General features: G+C 44.1%; 2 protein-coding genes across 2 annotated transcripts; both read left to right on the forward strand.

Moving 5' to 3' along the window:
- Positions 1-9,373: 9,373 nt before the first annotated feature.
- Positions 9,374-11,503, forward strand: LOC109746767 (chaperonin-like RBCX protein 1, chloroplastic). The gene is made up of 6 exons (XM_020305875.4): positions 9,374-9,615; positions 9,962-10,056; positions 10,488-10,605; positions 10,907-10,923; positions 11,007-11,069; positions 11,162-11,503. The coding sequence occupies exons 1-6, from the start codon at positions 9,393-9,395 to the stop codon at positions 11,234-11,236; spliced, it is 591 nt and encodes a 196-aa protein (XP_020161464.1). The 5' UTR covers positions 9,374-9,392; the 3' UTR covers positions 11,237-11,503.
- Positions 11,504-22,193: 10,690 nt separating this feature from the next.
- LOC109746777 (scarecrow-like protein 34) lies at positions 22,194-24,563 on the forward strand. The gene has a single exon (XM_020305883.4). The coding sequence runs from the start codon at positions 22,286-22,288 to the stop codon at positions 24,473-24,475; it is 2,190 nt and encodes a 729-aa protein (XP_020161472.1). The 5' UTR covers positions 22,194-22,285; the 3' UTR covers positions 24,476-24,563.
- Positions 24,564-25,975: the final 1,412 nt, after the last annotated feature.

Raw genomic sequence — 25,975 nt, forward strand, 5'->3', positions numbered from 1 at the left:
TTCAGATTTTGTTTTTTTTATTTTTTCGCACGCGTTTTCGGCTTTGTAAACGGTTTTTTTTCCGGTTTTTTCTGACGTTTTGGTTTTTCCCCGGTCTTCCTTAGCGTTTCGACCAAAAAAAATTTTTGCGCGAAAAAACGCGTTTACTTTTTTCTTTCTTTCGTGAAAAGTCACGTTTTTTTCGCGAGAGGCACGGTTGTGCTTTAGCGAGAGTCACGGCCGTGCCTTTCGGAAACGAAAAAAACGTGTTTTCTGTTTTTTTTTCTTTCGCGAGAGTCACGGTTTTACTTCCGCGAGAGGCACGGTTGTGTTTCGTGAGAGTCACGGCCGTGCCTCTCGGAAAGGCAAAAACAAAACGCGTTTTCTGTTTTTTTTTCTTTTGCGAGAGTCACGGTTTTGCTTCCGCGAGAGGCACGGTTGTGCTTTTGCGAGAGTCACGGCCGTGCCTTTCGAAAACGAAAAAAACGCGTTTTCTTTTTTTTCGCGAGAGTCACGGTTTTACTTCCGCGAGAGGCACGGTTGTGCTTTCGTGAGAGTCACGGCCGTGCCTCTCGGAAAGGAAAAAACAAAACGCGTTTTCTTGCGAGAGTCACGGTTTTGCTTCCACGAGAGGAACGGTTGTGCTTTTGCGAGAGTCACGGCCGTGCCTCTTGGAAAGGGAAAAAATATGCGTTTTCTGTTTTTTTTTCTTTCGCGAGAGTCACGGTTTTGCTTTTGCCAGAGGCACGGTTGTGCTTTCGCGAGAGTCACGGGCGTGCCTTTTTCAGAAAGGGAAAAAACACATTTTCTGTTTTTTTTCTTTCCACGAGAGTCACGGTTTTGCTTTCACGAGAGGCACGGTTGTGATTTCGCGAGAGGTACGGGCGTGCCTCTTTCGGAAAGGGAAAAAACCGTGCTCCCGGTTTGGTTTTTCGTCAGGTTTTTTCGTGAAAAGAAAGTTCATCAAAACCTATCAACATGGGATCTAGTTTTGAAGATCTCGACGCGAGGGTGGAAACGATTTAAGATTTGGACGCACGGTTTAAGAGATAAAACGTTTTGAATAAACGAATCTATGAAAAAAAAGGAAAACTCCCAGGTTGCGACAAATGGCGCGCTGCATGGGCGCCACTTGTCGTGACCTGGGAAGATGGAGTGTTCTTTGCAACGAGTACTCCTTAATTAGTGATTTCGAAATAAGTCGCCAGTACGCATAAAGATTTCTCAAAAAGAAAAAGGAAAACCCAATACGCATAAAAATAATCCTACTTGTCAAGAAAATCCTACTTGGTTCTGATTTAATGGTCGCCTCATATTTTGGATCAAAATTTCATCATAGATTTGATCAGGAAAAGGTAAGTTATAGTATATCATAAAATTATGTTGTTTGATTCGTTTTCGAAAAAAGTTTTCAATGGGGCCATTCTTGTAGTCGTCACTAGGTGATCTACGAATTTGGATGTAATTTTCATTATTTTGGTGTTTATTGTACTGTCATGATTGAAAATGAATAGATTGAAAAATGTTCTCACAATTTTTTTATGTGGCATATATCTTTTATTTTGCCAATCAAATTTATGATCAAAATTTAACATAAAATACGTGAGGGGCTAATAAACCCTAGTGGAGGAAGTATTTGCGGAGCGCACATACGAAAGCATCTCGTACCCTGAGCTTTAATGGGTTCAGCCACCACGCCCGAGACAACGGCGACCGGCTAAAATGGAACCGAAGGCAACGCGGTTGACCTTGGAGGGGAGTCACAAATCGAGCCAGAGCTGGAGACGCCGAGGTTGACCGCGATGTCACCATCCATAGAAAGACAAAAATGAGATGAAGATCGAGTTGACATGGCTGGATTGTGTCATCTTTGGCTGATGCGAGAAGGGAACAAGCAGAAGATGACAATGTGGCGAATCGAAGAATGCGGGCGACCGGTGGGGGCTTCGGCTGGCTGCCTTGTGACGACGTCTGGCCAACTGTTTGGCATGTCCGGCAGGGTTCTCGTGTGTCTGTTGGTTGGACACAATGAAATCGAAGTCACTTGCTTGGGGAGAAGTGTCACGATGACAGTCTATGGGCAACCCTGACGGTGTTTCTTTCTTCAATGACGTGTGTGGGTCTTGTGGGTAGCCAGACCAGCTAGTAATGTCATCGGTGGGCATGTTATGATGGTTTTCGCCCTATTTTGTGTAATTAGCTGGGCAATTCTTTTTTCTTAGCTTTAGCTTTTTTAGAAAGGAGTAAAATCTTCGGCCTCTACATCGCAATGATACGTGCATACATACATATTATTAAACGAAGTCTCCAACAAGTATGAGGTGCGGTACAAAATGACGAAAAGAGATACAAAAAAGATGAACAAGGTCACAACCGGCACAAATAAGACTAGATGCCTATACACATATCCTATTGTTGGACCGTCATCCAAATCGGTTGTAAGTATCCCGTGCTATCATCTATCAACGGTTGCAGCCATAAGCCATATGCTCATTGACTTCCGCACCGCTGAGTAACGACCACGTACAGATCCATGAAGTTGCTCTGTATACAACCAGCAAAAACATGTAATTTTTTGTCTGTTAAACATAACGACATTTTGTCAGTTCCATATTGCCCAAAGTAATGCACACACTGTGACTTGAATATGCGCTGCTAGTTTACGCTCTACCCCATTTAGCCATGTCCCAAATAGAATGTCTATGTTATTTGTCGGACTGATATTGAAGGGCATATTCTCTGTGCGCCAAAGTAGTCTGGCTAGTGGGCAGTCTAGAAATAGGTGTTGAATTGATTCATCATGATCGCAGAAACAAAACCTTCTACCCTCCTAACGATGTTTTGTCAGGTTGTTTTTAGTCAGATCATTTTATTTGTTTTAACTTCATGTACACTTTTGAAATTGGCGAACATTATTTAAATTCATGAACAGTTATTTTATTTTAACTTCATGTACACCTAGCGATGCTTAGAGCGGTCAACTTTCTGCATATTATCTCACAAAAAAAAACTGTCTGCATATTGATAATTTGTATGCACGTAGTTGATATGCCTAACATTAAGGGTGCACAATTATGCGCTAGTACAAGAAGATAATCTTACGGTAGAAAGCCTATATAGACTAAACATACGGACTACATTCCACGTCTCCCACAAAACCGGGACAACACTTTGTCTCGCCTATTGCAAGACCGAGTATGTGCTCACCTCAACGCAACCTCTAGTGAGCCGACTCAACAGGACCTGTCGCCATGTTCTTTGTTTTTTTAATAATTTTGTAATATTCTAAATACATATATTTCAGTAATTCATTTCCTAAATCTATAAAAGCATTTGTCGCACATATAAAATGTTCATGACATTCTGAAAAGTATTGGTAGCATTAGAAAGAAATTCATGACATTTTACGTTTGTGACATTTACAAAATATGTTAATACAATGTAAAAAAATTGTCCGCGTAATCTGAAAAAACAAATCCTACCAAGATCAATTTGGATTGGCTCTAGGTCGTTTACAACATGCAGTTCAAAAAACTATTCGTAGAGTATTCATACGTCAAACGAAACTGACCACCCAAACTTTGGTAACTCCAACTTCAACTTCAATTTTATTAATAACTACTTATGAGACCTTTTTTGGCACATACCCGTTATCTCAAGTTTTTGATCAAATGAATCCATTGACACAAATTGTTCATGAGCGAAATGTGAGTTGTTTAGGTCATGAAGGGTTGACCGGGAGAACCGCAAGTTTTTCAGAGCCGAGCTATTCATCCGAGTCACTATGGGCATATTTGTCCAATTGACACGTCTGAAGGAACCAGTGTTGGACTTACTGGATCCTTAGCAATTCATGTGAAAATTGATCACTCGTGGGGATCCTTAGAGAGTCCATTTTATGAAATATCTGCTTAGAAAGCAAAAAAAAGACAGGTGGTTTATCTATCACCAAATAGAGATGAATATTATATGATAGCAGTAGGAAAGTCTTTGTCCTTGAATCAAGGTATTTAGGAAGAACAAGTTGTTCAAGCTAGATACCGTCAAGAATTCTTGGTTGTTGCATGGGAACAGATTCATGTTAGAAGTATTTTTCCTTTCCAATATTTTTCTATGGGGGGTTCTCTCATTCCTTTTATTGAGCACAATGATGCAAATCGAGCTTTAAAATATGTTTGTGACATTAAAAAAAAGAAAAATTCTTCCTTTTCAAGAAATGATCATGACATTCTTTAAAAAAATTATGCAATGTAAAAAATGTTTGTGTAAGTAAAAAAAATGTTTATACCATTCAAAAAATCTATGTGACATTTGAAAAAACTATTCACACATTTAAAAAATATGTCCATAACTTATTTAAAAAAAGATGTTAATATAATGTAAAAAATGTTCGCATATTATAAAGAATATGTTTCATACCATTCAAAAAAAGTTCAATGTGTATTTGAAAATGATTACCATTTATTTAGAAAAATTAATAATTTTATTTGAAAAAATGTCCATCATGTATTTAAAAATATTCAATGCGTATCAGAAAAATGTTACATGCGTATACAAAAAAATGAAAATGTGTAACAAAAATTGTAGACATGTATTTGGTAAAGCAAAAAAAAAGGGAAAAAGAAAACTTGTGAAAAAAATCAGTAAGAAATCAGGTAGAAATAAAAATAAGAAAAAACCATATGAAAAGTTATAAAACCGGCCCGAACCGGTTACAGAACCTTTCTATAGTCGCTTTGATGCGCCGGCCTACTAAGGCGAGGGCGCACTAATCGCCGGAGGCGAGACGTTTGCTTCCCTCTTGCTGCGGGCGAGATATAGCCCTAATGCAAAAAAAAAAAAAACGCCTTCTGATTTCAACTCCTTCCCTGGTGTCATCCCATGTGCTTAATCCATAACAAAATTCCATATGCCCCCCCTAGTGATGTCAAAATCTATTATTTTTACATCTACATTATCTTATTGGAGATGGTCTTAATCCATAAAAATATAGCCGTACGCGCATTATTACTCCTAAATAAATGAGCTAGTGGCTGATCTTTCAACGAAAAAATGTCATATTACAAACTCAAACATTAAGCTTTCCGATCAGGAACAGAAATATGGCCAACACACTCTCCTAGTACTTTTCCTGTACACGTTCTCATTCACCTCCTCTCGCAACACTGCAACATGGTATAGAAATCAACAAAGTTACTTTCGCCTGCGGATGTGAAGTTTCTACACCCAGGCTCAAATGCTCCTGGGTGGACAGTAAATTCGAAAAAATAGAAAAAAAATCTAAAAGATTTTGATTTTTTGTGTGTGGAAACATTCAAGGAATGTTTGGAGTGTATGCAAAAATTAATCACGAAATCACATTGGTGGAAGGCGTGGTAAAAAAATAAAATCGATGCTCTGGGAATTTTACTTTCAAACGCATTCTGGAGCTTTGATTTTGTTTTTTTCACGACTTCCACCAATGGGGTTCCGTGATAAAATGTTGCATGCACAACAAAAAATTCCTAACGTAAGCCACAAAAAAAATCAGATTTTTTTATTTTTTTGATTTTACTGTTCACACAGGGAGCATTTGAGCCCGAATGAGCTACTTTCGCTTGCTGTGGCACTTCATCGAGCACCAAGCAAATCAATCGACGACATCTTAGGGCGCGTTTGGTTGCCCGCATGCAGCCCAACCAGGCCCGTGCGGGATGTGCATGGCCTTTTTGGTTGGTTGGGCTGCATGCGATTCGTGGCCCGTACGTAACTTAAAGCAGGCCTGAGCCCGACGAAAACTGCCGAATCGGCAGTTTCTCGCGAGCCTGGCTCGGCGCGGCCACGCGTGCGAGGAGGCTGCACGCCTCGGGCAGCGCGGGAGATGGAGGGGACGTCTCATAACTCCACCCCCACTCTCCTGTCACCGCCCCGCTCGCACTGTTCCCACCGCTCCTCTCTGCCTCACCGCCCCTCCCTCTCCTCTCCTCCGATGGCTCCGCCTCGCCCACCGTCGCGCCGTTCTCTGACCCCCGTCGACCAGCGCATCGCCAGCATCCAGGAGTGCTGGGTGGCCGGGCTCCAGAACTCGGGCAGGGACCTAGCGTCGGTGCTGCGAGCGCCGTCCCCCATCTACTGCCGGCCACCACGAGGGCCGGCCAATGCGGTGCTGGCCGTTCCTGCTCCGCTGCTGTTTCCGGACCTCGTGGTCGTGGGCTCGGCGCCGACGCCGTCCACGAAGCCGCTGCTTCTTGGGACCCCATTGGGCAGGGGGGTTTTCTTGACCCATGTCCAAGGGTTTTCTCCTGTCGGCGGGCAGTCCTCCTCAACCTCCGGCGTGGCCATGAGCACGGGGCCGATGCCGCCGGCCATCACCAGGGCCGGCTCCTCCTCTGCTCCGCCACCTCTCTCCTTCCCGCCGGGGTTTTCACCCCGACCTTGGTTCGCTGCGACTGCGCAAGCTCCGGTGAGTCAAAGAATCCGCAATGCTTGCTCATAGATGTAGATTAGGGGTTTCTTTCTTAGGCATGTGCTAGTACTTAGTGGATTCGATAAGATTAGATAGGATTCGAGTAGATCCGATTCGATGCGATCCCAATCGAATCGAATCCGACCGATCTGTTCTTGTTTGCTACAGTGTGTGTTCTAGGATAATGTTCTTCTGCTAGTGCTTTCCTAAGATCTGTGTTCATGCTAGAATCCCCAATGCTAGTGTGCTCTGCTAGGATCTGTGTTCATGCTAGGGTCTTTCTAGGATCTGTGTTCATGCAAATGGCATGTTCATGTTCAAGCTAGGATCATGTTCATGTTGATGTTCATGTTGCATGCTCTAGATTGTTATACATGTTCAAGCTAGGGTTTGTGTTGCATGCTCTAGATTGTTATACGTGCATGTAGTAGGACCATTTTAGGATGCTGCCAAATGTGCATGGGTGCACATGGGTGCTATTTTTAGATGTTTCCATGCTTAGGATAGTGCACTGATGAGTGGCAGTTGCAGAAAAGCAGATGCCACTGATCAGTGGAATTTGCTCATGGGCAACTACCACTGATCAGTGCCACTTGCTGTTGGGCAAGTCCCCAATAACAAATGGCACTGATCAGTGGCACTTGCCGAAGAGCAAATGGCACTGATCAGTGGCATTTGCCCAAGAGCAAGTGCCATTGATAAGTGGCATTTGGCAAAGAGTTTGTGCACTGATCAGTGGCATTTTCTCTTGGGCAAATGTCTCTGATCAGTGCCATTTGCTGTAGTGCTAGTGCAACTGATCAGTGGCATTTGCAGAAGAGCTAATGCCACTGATCAGTGGTTGTTCATTTTGCAAGCACCTCTAATACTTGTCATCTTACCTGACAAGATATTGAATAGTGACTGGGACGTAGCGGGTGGAGGAGCTCAGGTGGTGGCCGGAGTTGAGGGCGCCGAGGATCTCATCCCCACGAATAGGTGGCTCAAGAGGGTGGACCTGCCTGGCAGGGTCACCTTCATGAGTCTGCCTCTTGTTCAAGGGGACGATCTCCGAGGACCGGCCACGAGGAGGGGGCCCGGGAACCGCTGCGCTTCTACCAGTAGATCAAGGACAACGAGGACCTCGCCATGCTCGTCATCCCTCGCAAGAACGTGGAGGTGATGAACGAGTGGCTGGTCATCAAGCGACTCCCGCGCGTGGTCAGGCTGTCGGCGAACAAGCGGTGCGCGTTCTGGGTGCAGGTCCAGAACTTCGAGGGGCACATGGTGCTTGGCCGGGGCTGGAACTACTTTTGCTGCCGCCACCGGATCGTCCCCGGCGACCTCGTCGTTATGCGCATCTCAGGACTCGCCCTGAAGGTCCAAATCTACAACCACGACTCCTTGGTCATGTGCAGGTTTCGTTGCACCAGGCACAACTGCGTTGGTAACATTTAGCATGCAATGTAGTTAACTAAGGTGTTAGTGTTGAACTTGTTATGGTCTGTCGCTAGAACTTATGGTACTTATGTTGTGAACTTGATAATATTTTGGCCAGGAGCAGCACCCTGGCGTGGAGCAGGGAAGGAGGATGCCCCTGCTGTTAATCTAAGTAGTTTGCTGTCATTTCCGTTGTTTGCTTTGTTTGATCTCATTTGGTTGCTTGTTTTGTTTGCTGTCAGTGCTTGCCTCTTTGATATGCTGTCAGTTGTGCTTGCTGTTGTGCTGATCATGTGGTGGTAAGGCCACCACATTTGAATGGGGTGAGCAGAACATAAACGTTGTTTGCAACCAAACAGATTAAGTTTGCATCTGCTCACACCCTAAGCACAAAAACGGCAACCAAATAGCAGGGGGTAAATGCCCCTTCATGCGACGCAGGCAACCAAACAGGTTGCATCTACTGCATATGAAGAACCAGGCTAGCTGGAAATGGACATGCAATGGGGGTACTGTAGCAAACTGCAACTAAACACACCCTTATTCTTTTTTTTTGCAAAACGACATCTTATTCTTACCTGAGGAGGAGGCAGGGGAGAAGGTCCGGTCAGGTAGGCCACAGAGAGTTTGCCAGGTACTTCTTCCATCTTGTTTCTCAAATAGATGTATCTAGCATTTCCATTTGAATGACAAACTTTTTTGGACGGAGGGAGTACTAAGACAAATTCTGAGTCCTTCTGGATCAATTGAGTCCTCTGATGCGTGACAGAATTATCTTTATCTTTTGGAGAGCCTGACATTTGAGAAATGATTTGATTTTTGGTAAGGGGAAGGAATCCGTCACAGGCTCCGCTAATTTTGTGGATAATTACGGGTCGTTGTTTGTTGCTTGCCATTCCTATCCACTGGTGGACTCGAAGAATAAAGGTAAATGTACCGCTCCTGGTCTAAGATAGTTCCTAATACCTTGGGAACTCAGGTGGCTTGGCAACCCCCTCCTTCGGATTATATCAAGATAAATGTCGACGCAAGCTTTGTGGAGAGCATTAGCGCTGCAAGTGTGGGTGTGGTGGCTAGGGTCTCCTTTGGAAATGTCATTGTTTCCTCTTGGGATTTCATTGGGCGTTGTAAAAGCGCGGAGGAAGCGGAACTCCGGGCTTGCATTGCTGGTCTCTATATAGGTATTACGCTCCACATCCTATAATTTTAGAGACTGACTGTGTGCTTGTTGCTACGTCTCTTGCAAAGGAAAGTTTTGACATTTGATTTGAAGAAGGAAGCAATGAGTATCTACAAGATGCTACCTATGGTCAAAATTTCAAAGATTAACCGTTCAGTCAATGTGGTGGCTCATCTTATTGCTTAGTTTTGACAATAGGTCAGACGGTATTCTTGTTAATGATGTTTCGGCCTGTGTGGTGAATTTTGTAATGAGTGATTGTAACAAATCTGTTGGTTAATTAATATATGAGGTGGTTTTAAAAAAAAAATCTGAGTCCGAAATGCAGAGACTTGACTTCTCCTCATCAAATACCCAAAATACCCTGGCATGCAAATATCTCCCGCTGGGTGCAACCCGTGGCGCACGTTGGTTACCATTCCAGACGCCATGGTGTCCTCTCGCTGCGCCGTCCTGCCCCACCCTGCCGGAGTGGCCCCTCGTCGCCGGCAACACCTACCCGCACAGGCGTTCTGGGGGACGGAGAGGAGGCGGCGGCGGCGGCTCGTGAGCTTCGAGGCGCCGCCTCGGTGCCACAAGATGTATGTTCCCGGTAATTCTGCACTACTTTGCCTTCATCTTCAATTCTCGAGCCCCCTGTTCCCCGAGGGAAAAGCAATTGGATTGATCCGCTCGGCCATTATATTTCTGTAGCAGCTAAAGCAGAGTAGCCACGTGTAGTTGTGAAAGAGACAAATTTCAACAATTACCAAGCAAATTTCTGTTCTTCCGTGTGCTAAAACCACGAAAATCTTATGGTTCGACATATGCAAATCGGTTTCAAATCTCAGTCAGGAGTTCGAAGCATGCTCAAATTAATTCATTCACTGTAACACTAACAATACTACTGTAAATAGCTTTTGCCAAATGATGTGGACTGAGCCAGTGACATGTTTCAGGCTTTGGAGAGGGCTCACCAGAGAAAAAGGCGGCGATTAGTCTGCTGAACTTCTTCAATTACCTGGCCGTCAGGATTGTGCTGGCACAGCTTGAGGTTACCTACCTTCTAATTCCTCTCATAATCTCCATTGAGAGTCTTAGATTTAGTAAAAGCAACACAATACTTCAGTAGTAGTGATACTCTTTTTCTTTGCAACTTGATTTGGACTGAGACAACACTACCGTATTTGTTATACTCGATGCACAAATTATTACAGCACCACTGAGAGTAGGATTTTCGCAGCCCATTGAGAGAAATAAACATACCCTAATAATACTGTTGGGTACCTGATTCTTTATTTATTTTATACTCCCTCCGTTCGGAATTACTTGTCGCAGAAATGGATGTATCTAGACGTATTTTAGTTCTAGATACATCCATTTCCGAGACAAGTAATTCCGAACGGAGGGAGTATGTTTGAGGGACGTTTTGGTGCCATCTAATAGCTGTCCTTTTTATCTTCCTGTGAACAATTTTACCGTCAGAGTTACAACCGAGAAGCCTATGTTGAGCTCAAGGAGTTCACCAGCCGCAACTCCGTGAACGACGCTGATAGTTTCTGCAAAAACCTGATCCGCGAGTCGCCAAGACACAAGGCATTAGGTAACTTTTCTTACCCCTTTTCCAGATTTAGGATGATATACGGGGTAACCTTTGCCTATCCGAGTACATGCTTATCGCTGAAGAATTGAGTGTCGTAGCAGGTTTATGATGCCTGTTTTGTTGATCAGAACTTAATCTAAGACAAGTATCAGTTCTGAACTAACTGTCATGCACTACAGTGGTGAAGTGTTGGTGCTCTTTTAGTTTTCATTTGATTGTCGGCTTACCATTTCTCATGATGAACATTAGTCTTGGACAAATTTACTGACACCTCATTACCTTTGTTTCACCATGGTGACAGCTATGAGGATTTTGGAGGTAAGCACCTAGAACAATTTAGAAATGGCAATCTTCTGAACTTTGGTCTGGCCCAGGGTTTGCTCATGCATCTGCGACCGCAGGTTCGATCGGCTTATATGAAGAATGATTTCGAGTGGGACAACCTGAAGAAGCTATCGTTCAAGGTTGGTTTTTTCCACCCCGAAGTATTATTATCACCATCAAGAAGAGACCATTCATTGATGTTTATTTCTTGCCTTCCATTGTGCATGGGCAGATGGTTGATGAAGCCAACATAAAGCTCATGAGGGATTATGTCCTGGAGACCAGCCACATAGAAGACGACGAGTGAAGATATCACATGTATCCTCGGCACGTCCGCCGTGCAGGCCTCGATCGATCGACAGCTCTGCACACGCACATGATTTGATTATGTTCTTTATTACCAAGTGCAGTTCAAACTCCGTGTATTTGGGACTGGAAATGATCAGACAACATGACGATGCGCGCTAATGGGTTATACCACGCTGAAACTGAACCAGTGGTTAGGTCATATAGATATCACGGTCTCAGAGGTTGCTTATACGACATCCTGAATCAAGTATTATTCCCGGTGTTTCACAATGTTATTTTTTTTTTCTTTTTCACTAAGAAGGTTGGAACCCCGCCCTCTATATCAATTGATGCACGCAACAATCTTTATTAAAGTTGATGCAACGCAGCAAGGCCAATGTCAGCAACAAGTGGATCAAGTATTATTCCCCCTGTTTCACAATGTAATTCATTTTAGTTTTGTCCCAAGTCAAACTATATTAAAATTGGTCACCTTTATAGAAAATTAATATCCATGTCTACAATACAAAAAATAAACACTATGAAAACATGTTCAATGAAGCCCCCGCAAAACAAAAACATGTTCAATGAAGAATCTAAATGATACTAGTACTAATTGGGTGTGCACATGATGGTATTTTTCCTATAAACTTGGTCAAATTTAAATATCTTTTGACTTTACACAAAATGGAGTTCCTTATATTGCGAATTTTCGTGCGTGATCAAAATTGGACCGGGTTCCACTATCAAGCACGGCAATGGAACAACACAAAAGTAATGGGATCCCAGGTTTTAAAACGTTGCCTAACGCTAACATCATGATAACTAGAAGTTCAACAAGGCTAGAGAAAGTGTCCAGAATCCTGTGGTTGTACAAGCCACCAAAAGGTTTAGTTTTAGGACACCGATATTCACCACACGTCCGTTCTGGGGTTTCCCAGACCGAACGACTCGTTCGCCAGGAGAGGGACGTTCGACCGAACAAAATCGTTCGGTGGAAGAACCCCTACAGCACGAACGACCCCAGCGATCCAAAAAGGCCCAACAACCAATTTTGTCGGGCCTCTTCCCAGACGTGAATAAAAAACAAGGAAAAACAAAAAAGAACAAAAAACAGTAAAAAGAAATGAAGAAGAAAAAGGAACTCCTTGCCATAAAAAAAAGTTTAGTGTAAAATTGCTATGGTTGCTGATCTGTTGGAGAGAAAATAAAACGTCAGCTGCTAATCCATTTTCTTGTCCCCGTTGTCCTCGGTAACATGAAAGAAAAATGCTATGGATTTTGCCATGAGGCCTTAAATGAATATTTGCCATGCTATGAACAAAATAACCTATAGAAAAAGGAAAATGTGAAGAATGTGCCATGTGACAATAATATAATTTGCTGTATGAACAAAAAATGAATTTGCCATGTGACAATAATGGAATTTGCTGTATGAACAAAAAAATGAATTTGCTATGTTATGAAGACGCATAAGAATAATTTGCCACTATACATGGCAAGACTTGTATGAAATCCTATGCAAATGAAGGCAAAAATGCCATGGGTGTAAAAAACTAAAGTGGATCACGAATTTGCCATGGCCAAAATTATCATTAGTTGATGTAGTGTCGTTGCAAAAATTTCCAAAAATTGTCATGGCAACAAAAATATGTTCGGAAAATATCATGGCGAAGAAATACAAATGAATAGAATGAACATTGCACAAAACAAAATTGACAAAATTACCATGGCAGATGCATATTTAAAAATTGACATGCTTATATAAAAGAAATTTGCAATGTATATAAAGTAACACAAAAATATGATTAAAAATTGCCATGACAAATGTATATTAAAATTGTTGTGGCATTTAAACTAAAATGACATGGTTTGTAATGGCATTTTAAGTTAATTTGCCATGCCATCACATATATAGTGAGATTTTGCCATGGCAAATTTTGTATTTATGACATGGCAAAAGTTGTAAGATTTTTTGCCATGGCAAAGTTTGGTATTGATGACATGACAAATGTTTTGATATATTTTGCCATGACTACATTTGCCATGTTATGAAGTATGAATTTTCCATGCCCCGTAAACTACAACCGCCATGCCCCGTAAATAAATAAATTTGCCATGTAATGAAGTATGAATTTGCCATGGTTAAAATAATAAAAATGCCATGGTCAGAAAGATTTGTCTGATTAAAAAATTGTCATGAAAAATGTATATTAAAATTGCCGTGTCATTAAACTAAAATGACATGCTTTGTAATGGCATTTTAAGTTAATTTGCCATGCCATGGCGAATGTAGTGAGATTTTGACATGGCAAAATTCATTTTGGTAGCATGGAAAATTTTGTATTTATGACGTGGCAAAAGTTGTAAGATTTTTTTCATGGCAAAGTTTGGTATTGATGACATGACAAAAGTTTTGATATTTTCCATGACTCCATTTGCCATGTGATGAAGTACGAATTTGCCATGCCTCGTAAACTGCAATTTTCCATGCCCCGTAAAATAAAAAATAAATTTTCCACGACTACATTTGCCATGTTATGATGTATGAATTTGCCATGCTCCGTAAACTACAATTTCCATGCCCCATAAATAAATAAATTTGCCAATTTATGAAGTATGAATTTGCCATGGTTAAAATAATAAAAATCCCATGGTCAGGAAGATTTATTTGCCATGGTTATGAAAGTAAATTTCCATCGCAACACTTTTTTTGCATTGTCTAACTTACATAATTGCCATGTGCAAACAATAACTTTGGCATGGTTGAAGGAAAAAATAGACATTAAAAATCAGTTTTTCATGGTTAAAAGGGAGGTTAAATTGCCATGTTTTCAGAAATAAATATGTCATGGTCTCAGAAAAAACTTTGCCGTGGTTTTAAAAATAATAATTTGCCATGGCAAAAAATATAAATTTTCCATGATGTAACTTCAAAAATTGTCATGTTTAGAAACAATAACTTTGCCATGGCAATAAACATCTTAAGAAACCATGGCAACATACTTCGAATAAAGATATGACAACGACACTATGAAAGTTGCCACCATGGTAACATATGCAAAAAAAATGTATGGCGAACAATGTTTCTCTAGACATATGGAAAAATTTGAAAATGGAGAAAACATCTTACGTTGTAGCGATATCATGCATGTAATCGCCATGGCAAAACAAAATTCATAGGATAAACACTTTTTGCCATGGCAAAACAAATTTGAAATATCAAACTTGTCGTGTTTTCAAAGTAATGTGTAACTGCCATGGCAACATTCTTCGGATGGACATGGCAAAAGACACAATGGATCATGGCAACACGTGATTTTAGTTGCCATGGCAAAAAAAAATACACATATACAAATTTACCAATTTTAGTTGCCATGGCAAAAAAACACATATATAAATTTCACTGATTTTAGTTGCCATGACAAGTGCAGAAACTTTTGATATGTAGGCAATGGCAATTGTATGAAAAAACAACATGGCAAATATACGAAAAACAACATGGAAAATGTATGAAAACAACATGGCAAGTTACTGATTTTTTTTTGCAAAATGAACAGTCGTGGCAAAATGTATCAAAGTCACATGAATTTTGTCGTATATAGCAGTAATCCAATCACAAGTCTCGTGATGGAAAAATTAATCCCAAACGATGGCAAGAAAAGTACATATTATAGCGACATTAGTACCCCTGTATCATGGCAAAATGAATTGATTCTTCTTCCAACTGACTATGAATAATGTCTACCATTCAATTCATACATACATCAACAAAAAGCAAAAAACAGCAGAAAATCTGAGCTGTTGAGAAATAAGGCGGCTCGCAGTAAAAATGGTGTTGTTGGGGCCGAAGGCAGCCACAACACCATTGAACCATCGCCAAGCACCCACTGGACCAGGCTAATGCTCCATGAAGACGATGCACCCTTTTCCCCCTGCACCTCCTCTTCATCCATCAACGGCCCCAACGTGATGTTGCTGCTGCTTGTTCCGCGGGTGGCACTGAGATCATGATTTGGGTAGAAATCTCTATCGGGATGCACTGCAGAAGAGTGGCAACAACAATGCCTACATACTTTAAGCAGTGTAGTTGGCCAGGCGACAAGGCCGGCCTCCCCCGATGCGACACCACGCTGCCGTCACCGTGGCATCGACTACTGCCTGGCCAAGTGATATGTCTCCAACGTATCTATAATTCTTTATTGTTTCATGCTATTATATTATCAATCTTGGATGTTTTATATGCACTATTATGCTATTTTATATCATTTTTGGGGACTAATCTATTAACCTAGTGCCAAGTATTAGTTGTTGTTTTTTCCTTATTTTTGTCTTTGTAGAAAATCAATACCAAACGGAGTCCAAACGAAACGGAATTTTTTGATGATTTTTCTTGGACCACTAGACACCCTGGAAGCTTTGGGAGGAGGCCAGAAGAGCCACGATGTGGCCACAAGCTCAGGGGGCGCGCCCTCCAAGCTTGCCCCCCCACCCCCGTGGAACTTTCAACCCTAATTCTTCTTCTATAAATACATGAATATTCCTCGTAGACCAGAGGGCACACCAAAAATATTTTTTCGCCGCCGCAAGTTTCTGTCTTCGCAAGATCTCATCTGGAGGCCTTTTCCGGTACTCTGCCGAAGAGGGATTCGATCACGGAGGGCTTCTACATCAACCTTGCTGCCTCTCCGATGATGTGTGAGTAGTTTACCATAGACCTACAGGTCCATAGCAAGTAGCTAGATGGTTTCTTCTCTGTCTTTGATCTTCAATACAATGCTCTCCTCGATGTTCTTGGAGATCTATTCGATGTAATCTTCTTTTGCAGTGCGTTTGTTGAGATCCGATGAATTATGGATTTATGACCAGATTATCTATGAATATTATTTAAGTCTTCTCTGAACTCTTTTATGCATGATTAAAATAGCTTTGTATCTCTCTTCAATCTATTGATTTGGTTTGGCCAACTAGATTGATTTTTCTTGCCATGGGAGAGGTGCTTTGTAATGAGTTCAATCTTGCAGTGCTTATTCTCGGTGACAGAAAGGGACATGACATGTATTTGTATTGTTGCCATTAAGGATAAAACGATGGGGTTTATTCATATTGTTTGCATCTATCCCTCTACATTATGTCATCTTGCTTAAGGCGTTACTCCGTTCTTGTTAACTTAATACATTATATGCATGCTGGATAGCGGTCGATGTGTGGAGTAATAGTAGTAGATGCAGGCAGGAGTCGGTCTACTTGTCACGAACGTGATGCCTATATACATGATCATTGCCTTAGATATCGTCATAACTATGTGCTTTTCTATCAATTGCTCAAGAGTGGTTTGTTTACCGACTGTATGCTTTCTTTCAAGAGAGAAGCCTCTAGTGAAAACTATGGGTCTATCTTTTATCATATTATTTTCAGATCTATAAAATAAAAAACACAAAAATACCGTGCTGCAATTTATTTACTTTTATTTTATTTCACACTTTTACTTATCTTTTATATCTATCACTATCAAATCTCATCCTTCCAAGTAATCGTGAAGGGATTGACAACCCCTTTATCGCATTGGGTGCAAGTATTTGTTTGTTTGTGTAGGTGCAATCATTGGTGACTTGTGTGTTCCTTCTACTGGATTGATACCTTGGTTCTCAACTGAGAGAAATACGTATCTCTACTTGCTGCATCACCCTTTTCTCTTCAAGGGAAAAACCAACGCAAGCTCAAGAAGTAGCACTAAGCACAACCACTTCTTCTCCTCCCCGCCATGGCATGCTGGTGCAGGAGCACGTGAAGAGTGTCTGACCACAGGTGCCACCGCATCTGCTTGGATCGGGACCGAGCGCCAGCCATGGCGAGCGGCTGGGTTTAGGAGCTGCAGGCATAAAAATTGCAGGTCGTCCTGCTGGCGTAGGTATCCTGTAGGGGTGGTGACGGTTGCAAGGCGAGCCCCACCTCCGCCGTGTCGGCCCGCATCTGGTGACCTCCTGCCTCTCAAGCCCTCCATCGCGCGCGATGTGGCACCTCTGTCGTCGCGACCTCTTCCCTCGTGTCAGCGGCCTCCTGCCTTTTGGCCGGGATCCGGGGTCCTCCTCCCCTCCTCATCGGGATTCGGCCTCCTGCTGCGAGAGAATAGTAGAGAGAATATTGCAGAGTGAGATGATGAGCGGGTGAGTGTGAGGAGAGAGATGGGGAGAAGCGGAGTGGAGGATGGAGGGGTTGTTTGGTGCGACGGCTCGTGAGCCCGAACACCTGGGGACAAACGTGGCAAATATCGCGCTGGTTTGTTTCAAAATTTGTGTTAACTAGCAAAAGGCGCATGCATTGCAACGGGAAAAAATATACCACACGTCCCAACAGAATAATCATGACTGGAGACCTTAATGGGTCCACGTGCATCACATCTATGTTGCCGCTTACCCTCTTTCCCATTCTTGTCGACGGCGGCCTCAGTTAGGGCTGGAATTCGAGCCGAGTCGAGCTCGACTCTCTAGAGCTCATTTCGTTAACAAGCTAGCTCGACTCGACTCGTTACTATAACGAGCTCAAACCCAAGATTGGCTCGACTCGTATAACTCACGAGCTGGCTCGTTTAGCTTGTTAAGCTCGTTAAAGATATAAACATAAAACCCTCAAATATGATAAAAATGATTATGTATATATTAAACACATATATCACTAAACAATTGTAATTTCCTTGTAACGCATGAGTCTCCTAGGCGGCTGGGCCTTCAATGGTTGGGCCTTGTGTTGTGCGCTTGGGACATAGGGTGCTAAGTGGCTGATCTTTTTTTGTATTGGGAGTGACTGATCTTTTGTACCGAGCCTAACGAGTTACACGAGTACTCGTGAGATTGACTTGTTTAACTTGGTCTATAAACGATCTTAAACTAAAGCTCGGCTCGACTCGTTATTCTTCGAGCTCGAGTCGATTCGAGCCGAGTCACAAGCTACTCGTTTAGCTCGCGAGCTTCGAGTTTTTTTTCCAGCCCTAGCCTCAGTGCTCACAATCACAACTCGCTTGAATGTGATCAATTCTAAGGTGTCTCTCTTTCTCTCCGCATAAGATGAGAAATCTACTTTTTCTAACCTGGAGGTTTTACTGAGTCGTGCATGCGTGGTTATAAATGGTTTCTTTCTTCTCCAAACTAATTTTGCTGAGGTGTTGATTTCTAACCCGTCTACACCGGTACGAAGGAAAGATGAATTGTGCGCTATTTATTATTATTGTCCCCTAAATAGCATTTAAGAAATGTTTACCAGGTAAAAGAACATCATATTCAAATTCTACACATATTTCTAATCAATTTCCATATATAAAATGTCAAAATTGGAGTTAGGGTTTAGAAGATATGAATATTTTTAAAAAAGCATTTGAATCACATTTTTAAAAATATTTAAGAGGTAAAATAACATCATATTTAGTTTCTATAAATTTTTCTAATCAATTTTCATATATGACATGCCAGAATTGAAGTTAGAGTTTAAAAGATATGGATATTTAAAAAAAACACCTCAACCTATCCAAAAATTTTAATAGATGGACGGCGGGTTGATTAACTAAAACATCAGGGGGTTTTCCAAAAAAAGCAAATTGTTTTTTCACTTAAATTTAGGACTACGGGTTGATTAACTAAAAGATCAAGGGGTTTTCTGAAAAACAAAAAAACAAACCATTTTTTCACTTAAAATAGGACCGCGGGTTGAATTCTCAGAAATAGAGGGTCTTTTTTTTGCAAAATTGATGACAACGTACAACCAGAAATGGTAGGTGCTTTATTATTACTAGCAAAAGGGTCCGTGCGTTGCAACGGGAGAAAGAAATCATAATCTCCAATGGCTATGACCACATTTTGTTCACATTTGATCGCATGATTTTGAAAATTTGTTTAGAAATAAAAGAAAATGTTCATTTTTAAAATTTATTCACATATTGAAGCAGTGTTCACATTTTCGAAAAAATATCGTGGTGGTAAAAAACATGGTAATTCAAAGAATTATTTTGAATTTCAAGAAATGGTTTTCAAAAAAACATACTATAATATTCCGATCTACACCCCAATAAATTCTTCAAAATTCACGCGGTATATAGTCACAAAGAATCAGAAGCATTACTACTTAACTACATATCATCGATCATTCGTAAACATTTTTACAAATTTGGGCACATTATTAAGAATCATGAACATTTTTTCTATTTGCGTGGTTGATGCACTTTCTTCTACAACGCGTTATCCGCATCGAAGTTAGCCAGGTTCCTACCGCTTCTTGATATTATGGATTTTGCAATCCCTGAACGCCAATGCTTCTACAACCAACGGATACTATTTAACATAAATAATAAGTAGAAATGGACAAACGAGTGTGGCTACACAGAGTGAGGAAAAAAACATGGTGGTACCAGCATTGCGTATCACTATAATATTCCGATCTACACCCCAATAAATTCTTCAAAATTCACGCGGTATATAGTCACAAAGAATCAGAAGCATTACTATTTAACTACATATCATCGATCATTCGTAAACATTTTTACAAATTTGGGCACATTATGAAGAATCATGAACATTTTTTCTATTTGCAAACATTTTTTATAAAATTGTGAACATTTTTTAAGTTTTTTATTTTGAATCGGCGAACAATTCTAGAATACACGAACATTTTTTTTCAAAATTTGTGGAGTTTTCTAAAATTCATAAACATTTTTTGAATCAGCAAACACTTTATGAATCAATAAACTCTTTTGTAATTCATGCACTGTTTTTAAACATTTAGGACATTTTAAAATTCATGATTTTTTTGAATTCAACACCAAACAAGCTATTTAGTCCACTGTTCAGTTCATTAAACAACAACACAAGTACATTGGTCTGCACTTTTTGATGTAATCAAACAAATCAGAAACACTAAATCTACTTACCTTAGTAGCACATCCTATTAATCTCCTGCCTGTGTCAGTGCCTTCAAAAGCCACAAACTTGTCTGCCCTCTGCCTGTGCAGGATGCACTTTGCCTCAGATTTAGCCACAAGCCCACAAAAACTTGGGTCTATCACAGTGTGAGGGGTTTGCTCCAGCAGCAAAACCAGATATATCAACCACATCAGCTAAAAGATATGAACTTAAATGGAGAAAATCCAAAGTACCTTCAAACCCTAACCCTAACCCTAGCAGAGGAGAGGATAGGAGAGAGTGAGTTGACTTACAAAATACTCCATTTGTATGCTGCTAAACTCGCTCATGTACTCGTTACCATCGAAGCTCTCGTTGTTGTTAGGCCATGACGGCATGGTGGCGGCGCGTCCCCTTCGCCAAAGTGAGAGCAGACTAGTGAGCTCAGGAGAGAAAGTGATGGAGGAGAAGAGTTAGGCGACCGGACGGTTGGACCTGGTCCGACTAGATCATGACGAGCCAACGAGCTAACGGCCATCAGGTGCCAGCTGTTAGGCATCCGCGCCATGTGGCCTTGAAATGTGGGCCACACCTGTCAGTCTTTTGTTTAAACCCAGTAAAATGTCCATCAACCAAAAGTGGTAGTTTTTAAGGACAAATTAAAAAATGGTAGTTTTCGGTCAAAATTTAGACATGGTAGTTCTGTGGGACGGTGACCCCAAAATTGGTAGTTTTTTTCAATTACCCCGTTCCAAAATATAAGTTTTTTTAGAGATATTAATATGGACTACATATAAATGAATATAGACGTATTTTAGAGTCTAGATTCACTTTTTTGTTCTGTATGTAGTCTATATTGCAATATGTAAAAGGACTTATATTTGGAAATGGAGAGAGTAGATTGCAAACATTGTTTGTCCCTTCGATTATTTCGGCCGAGGAGATCACGTACGACTACGAAGGAGCTATCAATTCCCATGTCCCAAGTCTCATGACGAACCTTGTTGTTCATAGTCCTTGCTGCCCGTGGACTTTGACCGGATAAGGTATTTTGTGTGCTTCAACAAAACCGAGAAAAGGAATCTGAGAGAAGAGAGAGGGAAAGGTGAAAGCAACGCTCACGGTCGATCGATATTCCTTGGATGAAATGGCAGTAGATCGATGTCATAGGCTATAGCTTGTGTAAGGTCATGGCACCGTTTGATTGGCCACACCCAGACCACGGACAAATACTCCCTAGAAGAGAAGAGAAGCATCAAGTTACAGAAGAGGTCAAGCACGTGCGGTAATTACAAGTCAAACAATCACCTTGCTTAATTACAAATTATCTGTCTTGTTCTGCAAGGACCAACAAGGAAGTGGAATCTGGCTTGATCCAGACTCCACAGGATTGCTCTCCAAGCACCCGCAGACAAGTTGGCTAGCCAGATCGATCACTCCGGCTGGTCAGTGGGCCAGTGCATCATCTGATGTGGACGCAATTGGTTGCATACAAAACCAGATAGCTTTTCCTCGCAGAACTTTTCTCTGTGTCGCCATTAAAGAACTAGTACATCACATCCGAGTCTACGATGAGGACGATGGTGGTTCACTCGAAGAAATAAGCGGTCCTAGGTTACAATGGCAACATTTGACCCGTTCTGTACTGCCCTCCGCTTTTGTGGTTTGGTCGGATCGGACGGCTCCGGGACGCCCAATAACGACCGAATTTGTCTGTCTCAACTCTGAAGCTCACTGCACTTTCGTGGAAACCAACGCCAACATTGAGCATACCACGAATTAGGTTCCTGGATAGATATTGCATGGAGTGCCAAAAAGATTACTCTACGTGAGTTCATCTCACCATGCATGCTTGTCACTCCGTGGGAGAGACGAGAGTGATCTGGACTGGAGGCCATCGTCTGCGCCGGATCGCATGTCGTCTCCTCCCTCCGTCGCCTCAGCCAGCCAGAGTCGCATTCTAGTCTCCGTGCCGGGCCGCGCCCTTCCTTCCTCGAACCTTCGCTCAGGTTGGACTTTCAAGCCCAGAGCCGCCATTTTTATAGCCCCCAACCCCTGTCCGTCCGTCCCCCAACCCCAGTAACTCCACCCATGTCTCCATCCAGACCAGTCAATCCATAGCTCCATACTCGTCGCACTTAGCACTTAGCACGCCTCGCCTAAGCCAGAGGTTGCCAGCCATGGACGAGGAGTTCTCGCCGCTCTCGCCGTCCCTCTTCCTCGACCTGCCGCCCACCCCGCCCCCCGCCGCCGACGTCGACCTCGACTTCATCTCGCGCATGCTCATGGAGGAGGATATCGACGACAAGTTCTTCTACCAGTACCCCGACCAGCCCGCCATCCTCGACGCCCAGCGCCCCTATGAGCAGATCATATCCGACACCACCACCACCTCCTCCGGCTCGCCGAACGGCACCACCTCCTCCGACGGCAACGCCGCCACGTCCTCCTCCGAGGAGACCAACAACTCGAGCTGGCCCTACGACCCGCTCGAGCTCTCCCAGCTCCTCCGCTCCCCGCCCTACCTCGACGACATGCTGTTCGGCGGCCTCGTCCCCGACTCCCCCGCCGACGAGGATGCCAGGGACTCGTTCCTTGCTGACGCACCGGCTGCGGGGTTCCAGCAGAGTCCGGCGCAATTCAAGGGCGCGGCCGACTGGGCCGGCGCGTTCTCCGGCCAGAACGGCGGTAGCCCGGGCACCCAGAGTTCGGCGGTCTTAAATGGCCCGGCGGAGGAGAAGGGGGCCGAGCGGAAGCCGGCGATGTTTTCCGCTGGCGACGGTGGCCAGGGCGGGCTGCTCTCGGCCTTCTTCAGCAACGGCGGCGACATGGACATGCTCAACTCGGCCTTCCTCAAGGGCATGGAGGAGGCCAACAAGTTCCTGCCGACCAACAACACCCTCCTCGAGGCCATCCCCGGCAAGGAGCGCGGCTTCACGGTGAAGAAGGACGAGGTGGCGAATGGGACACCGACGTCCGGCAATGGCCGGGGCCGCAAGTACAGGTACGACGAGGACGACCTGGAGGCGGAGACCGCCAGGAGCAGCAAGCTGATGATGCCGGACAACGAGGAGACCGGCGCGCGCGAGATGTTCGACGAAATAATGCTGGAGGGGTACGAGACGTGCATGCAGGGGATAGAGGAGCTGCGCCTCGCCATGGACAGCGAGGCCAAGAAGAAAAACGGGAAGGCGGCGCGCGGGAAGAAGAGTGAGGCGGTCGACCTGCGCACCATGCTCATCCACTGCGCTCAGGCCGTGGCCGCAGGCGACCGCCGGGGCGCGACGGAGCTGCTGAGGCAGATCAAGCAGCACTCCGGGCCGACGGGAGACGCCACGCAGAGGCTGGCGCACTGCTTCGCCGAGGGGCTGGAGGCGCGGCTGGCGGGCACGGGGAGCCAGGTCTACCAGTCGCTGGTGGCCAAGCGCACCTCGGTGGTGGAGTTCCTCAAGGCCTACAAGCTGTTCATGGCGGCGTGCTGCTTCAAGAAGGCCAACTTCGGGTTCGCCAACAAGACCATCCTGAACGCCGTGACCGGGAAGCCGCGGCTGCACATCGTGGACTTCGGGGTGCAGTACGGGCTCCAGTGGCCGGGGCTGATGCGGTGGCTGGCGCAGAGGGACGGCGGGCCCCCGGAGGTGAGGATCACGGGCATCGACCTCCCGCAGCCCGGGTTCCGCCCGGCGCGCCAGGTCGAGGAGACAGGCCGCCGGCTCAGCAGCTGCGCCCGCGAGCTGGGCGTGCCGTTCAAGTTCCACGGCGTCGCGGCCAAGTGGGACACCGTGCGCGCCGAGGACCTGCGCATCGACCCGGAGGAGGTGCTCGTCGTGCACTGCCAGTGCGGCCTCCGGAACCTGATGGACGACAGCGTCGCGGTGACCACGAGCAGCTCCAGCCCGAGGGACGTGGTGCTGCGGAACATCCGCGACATGAGGCCCGACGTGTTCGTGGAGTGCGTGGCGAACGGCGGCTACGGCGCGCCCTTCTTCGTGACGCGGTTCAGGGAGGCCATGTTCTTCTACTCGGCGCACTTCGACATGCTGGACGCGACCATCCCGCGGGACAACGACGTGCGGCTGCTGATCGAGCAGGACCTCATCGGGCCGGGCGCGCTGAACGTGATCGCCTGCGAGGGCGCGGACCGGGTGGAGCGCCCGGAGACGTACCGGCAGTGGCAGGCGCGGAACCGCCGGGCGGGGCTCCGGCAGCTGCCGCTGGACCCGGAGGTGGTTGGGATGGTGAGGGAGAAGGTGAGGGAGCACTACCACAAGGACTTCCTCATCGACGTGGATCACCAGTGGCTGCTGCAGGGGTGGAAGGGCAGGGTGCTCTACGCTCTCTCCACATGGGTCGCTGACGATAATAGCTAGTATAAAGTCTTTCTTTTGTGTGTTATTACCAACAGAGATCTATGGTTCAGTGGACTGCCGTTTCAAATAAGTAGAGATGCAACAAGAATACTACTCCCTCCTTTCATTTATATAGGGCCAAATGCGTTTTTCAAAACCAACTTTGACTATTGACAAGATTAATAGTACATCAGATGTATAATGTGAAAATTATATTATTGAAAAATCCTTTCACATATGAATTTGACCGTATACTTCGTGTAAGTTGCATGTCATATATTATTACTCTAACATTTGGTCAAAGTTAGCCTCGAAAATCGCATTAGACCGGAAGGAGGGAGTATGTAAATTAGATGCTTATTAGAGATGTAATAGCATTTGTTTAGGCATTTATTTATGGACATTGCTCCAGAGCTGCGCTAATGTACTGCAAATGAAGAACCCTGGTTTTGTTGTCCTTTTGTATGGCTCCTTGTTGGCGGCGACTTGGTTGGGTCTTCAGGCCGGCCACGGTTACCAGGTTGCGGGCGGCACGGTTTCAGATGCGGCGCGTCGGCAGCTGGGCGGATCTTGGTTCGGTCTTCCGGCCACACTAGGGTACGTCTTTACGGCACGGCTCCGCGCGGATTTAGTCAGCTGCGGGATCAGAGTGGGGAGACTGCCGGTGAAAATCGCACCGACTTTGGTCATGGTGAACGATGGCGGCATCTTTTGCATCATTGTTGTAGTCCGTCTCACCTTGCTCGGGCTGCTATGGGGAAACCCTAGATTTGGGTCTCTCGGATTGGAAGATGACGACGCCTTTGGTGTTGTTCTCCCTCACCAAGGCATCGTTTTTGAGCAGGTGCTAGCTGGAGGGGCCAAGAAGTGGAGTGGTGTTATATCTACCGCATCAACGGCAGCGGGTCTCGACAGCGTGGCACAACGAGATCTCAGCGATGGACGCGCGCAGGATGGTTGTGTGTCTCGCCGCGTGGCACAACGAGATCTCGTCTAAGGATGGCATGTCATCCTGGATAGATAATGCAAGAATAATCATTGAAATGTGCCATTTTTTACCTAGCGACTTCTAACATCAGCTTGATGCAAAACCCCATTTTGTACATTATAACACTACTAATTGTAAATAAAAAAGACAAAGGAGTAGAGGTTTTCCCTATTGTAGTTGATCAAAAAAAAATCAGGGAACAATGGTTATGAGAAACACTATGTACATCTCAATTTATTATCAACCACAAACAATTAATCGAAGAATTATGAAGCCTAACAAACAAATCCTACACAAATAAGAGAGTGATCCCACTACTTCTAATTATCTCAACATGTGTGCTTTGGCATCCTCAAAATTGTTCTAGCCATTAGATTTACTAGGACATATGCCCGTGCATTGTAAGGAGAGAGAATTGTTTTTGTGAGAAGCAACGGGAGAGTAAATTGATGTGTCCGCCAAAAACGGTCTCTGCGGCGAGGAGCCGCAATCTTCTCACGGATCATGTTTGTCCTCTGATATATTGATAATGG

The sequence above is a fragment of the Aegilops tauschii genome, chromosome 7 (assembly GCF_002575655.3).
Source record: "Aegilops tauschii subsp. strangulata cultivar AL8/78 chromosome 7, Aet v6.0, whole genome shotgun sequence".
Classification (NCBI taxonomy): Eukaryota; Viridiplantae; Streptophyta; class Magnoliopsida; order Poales; family Poaceae; genus Aegilops; species Aegilops tauschii.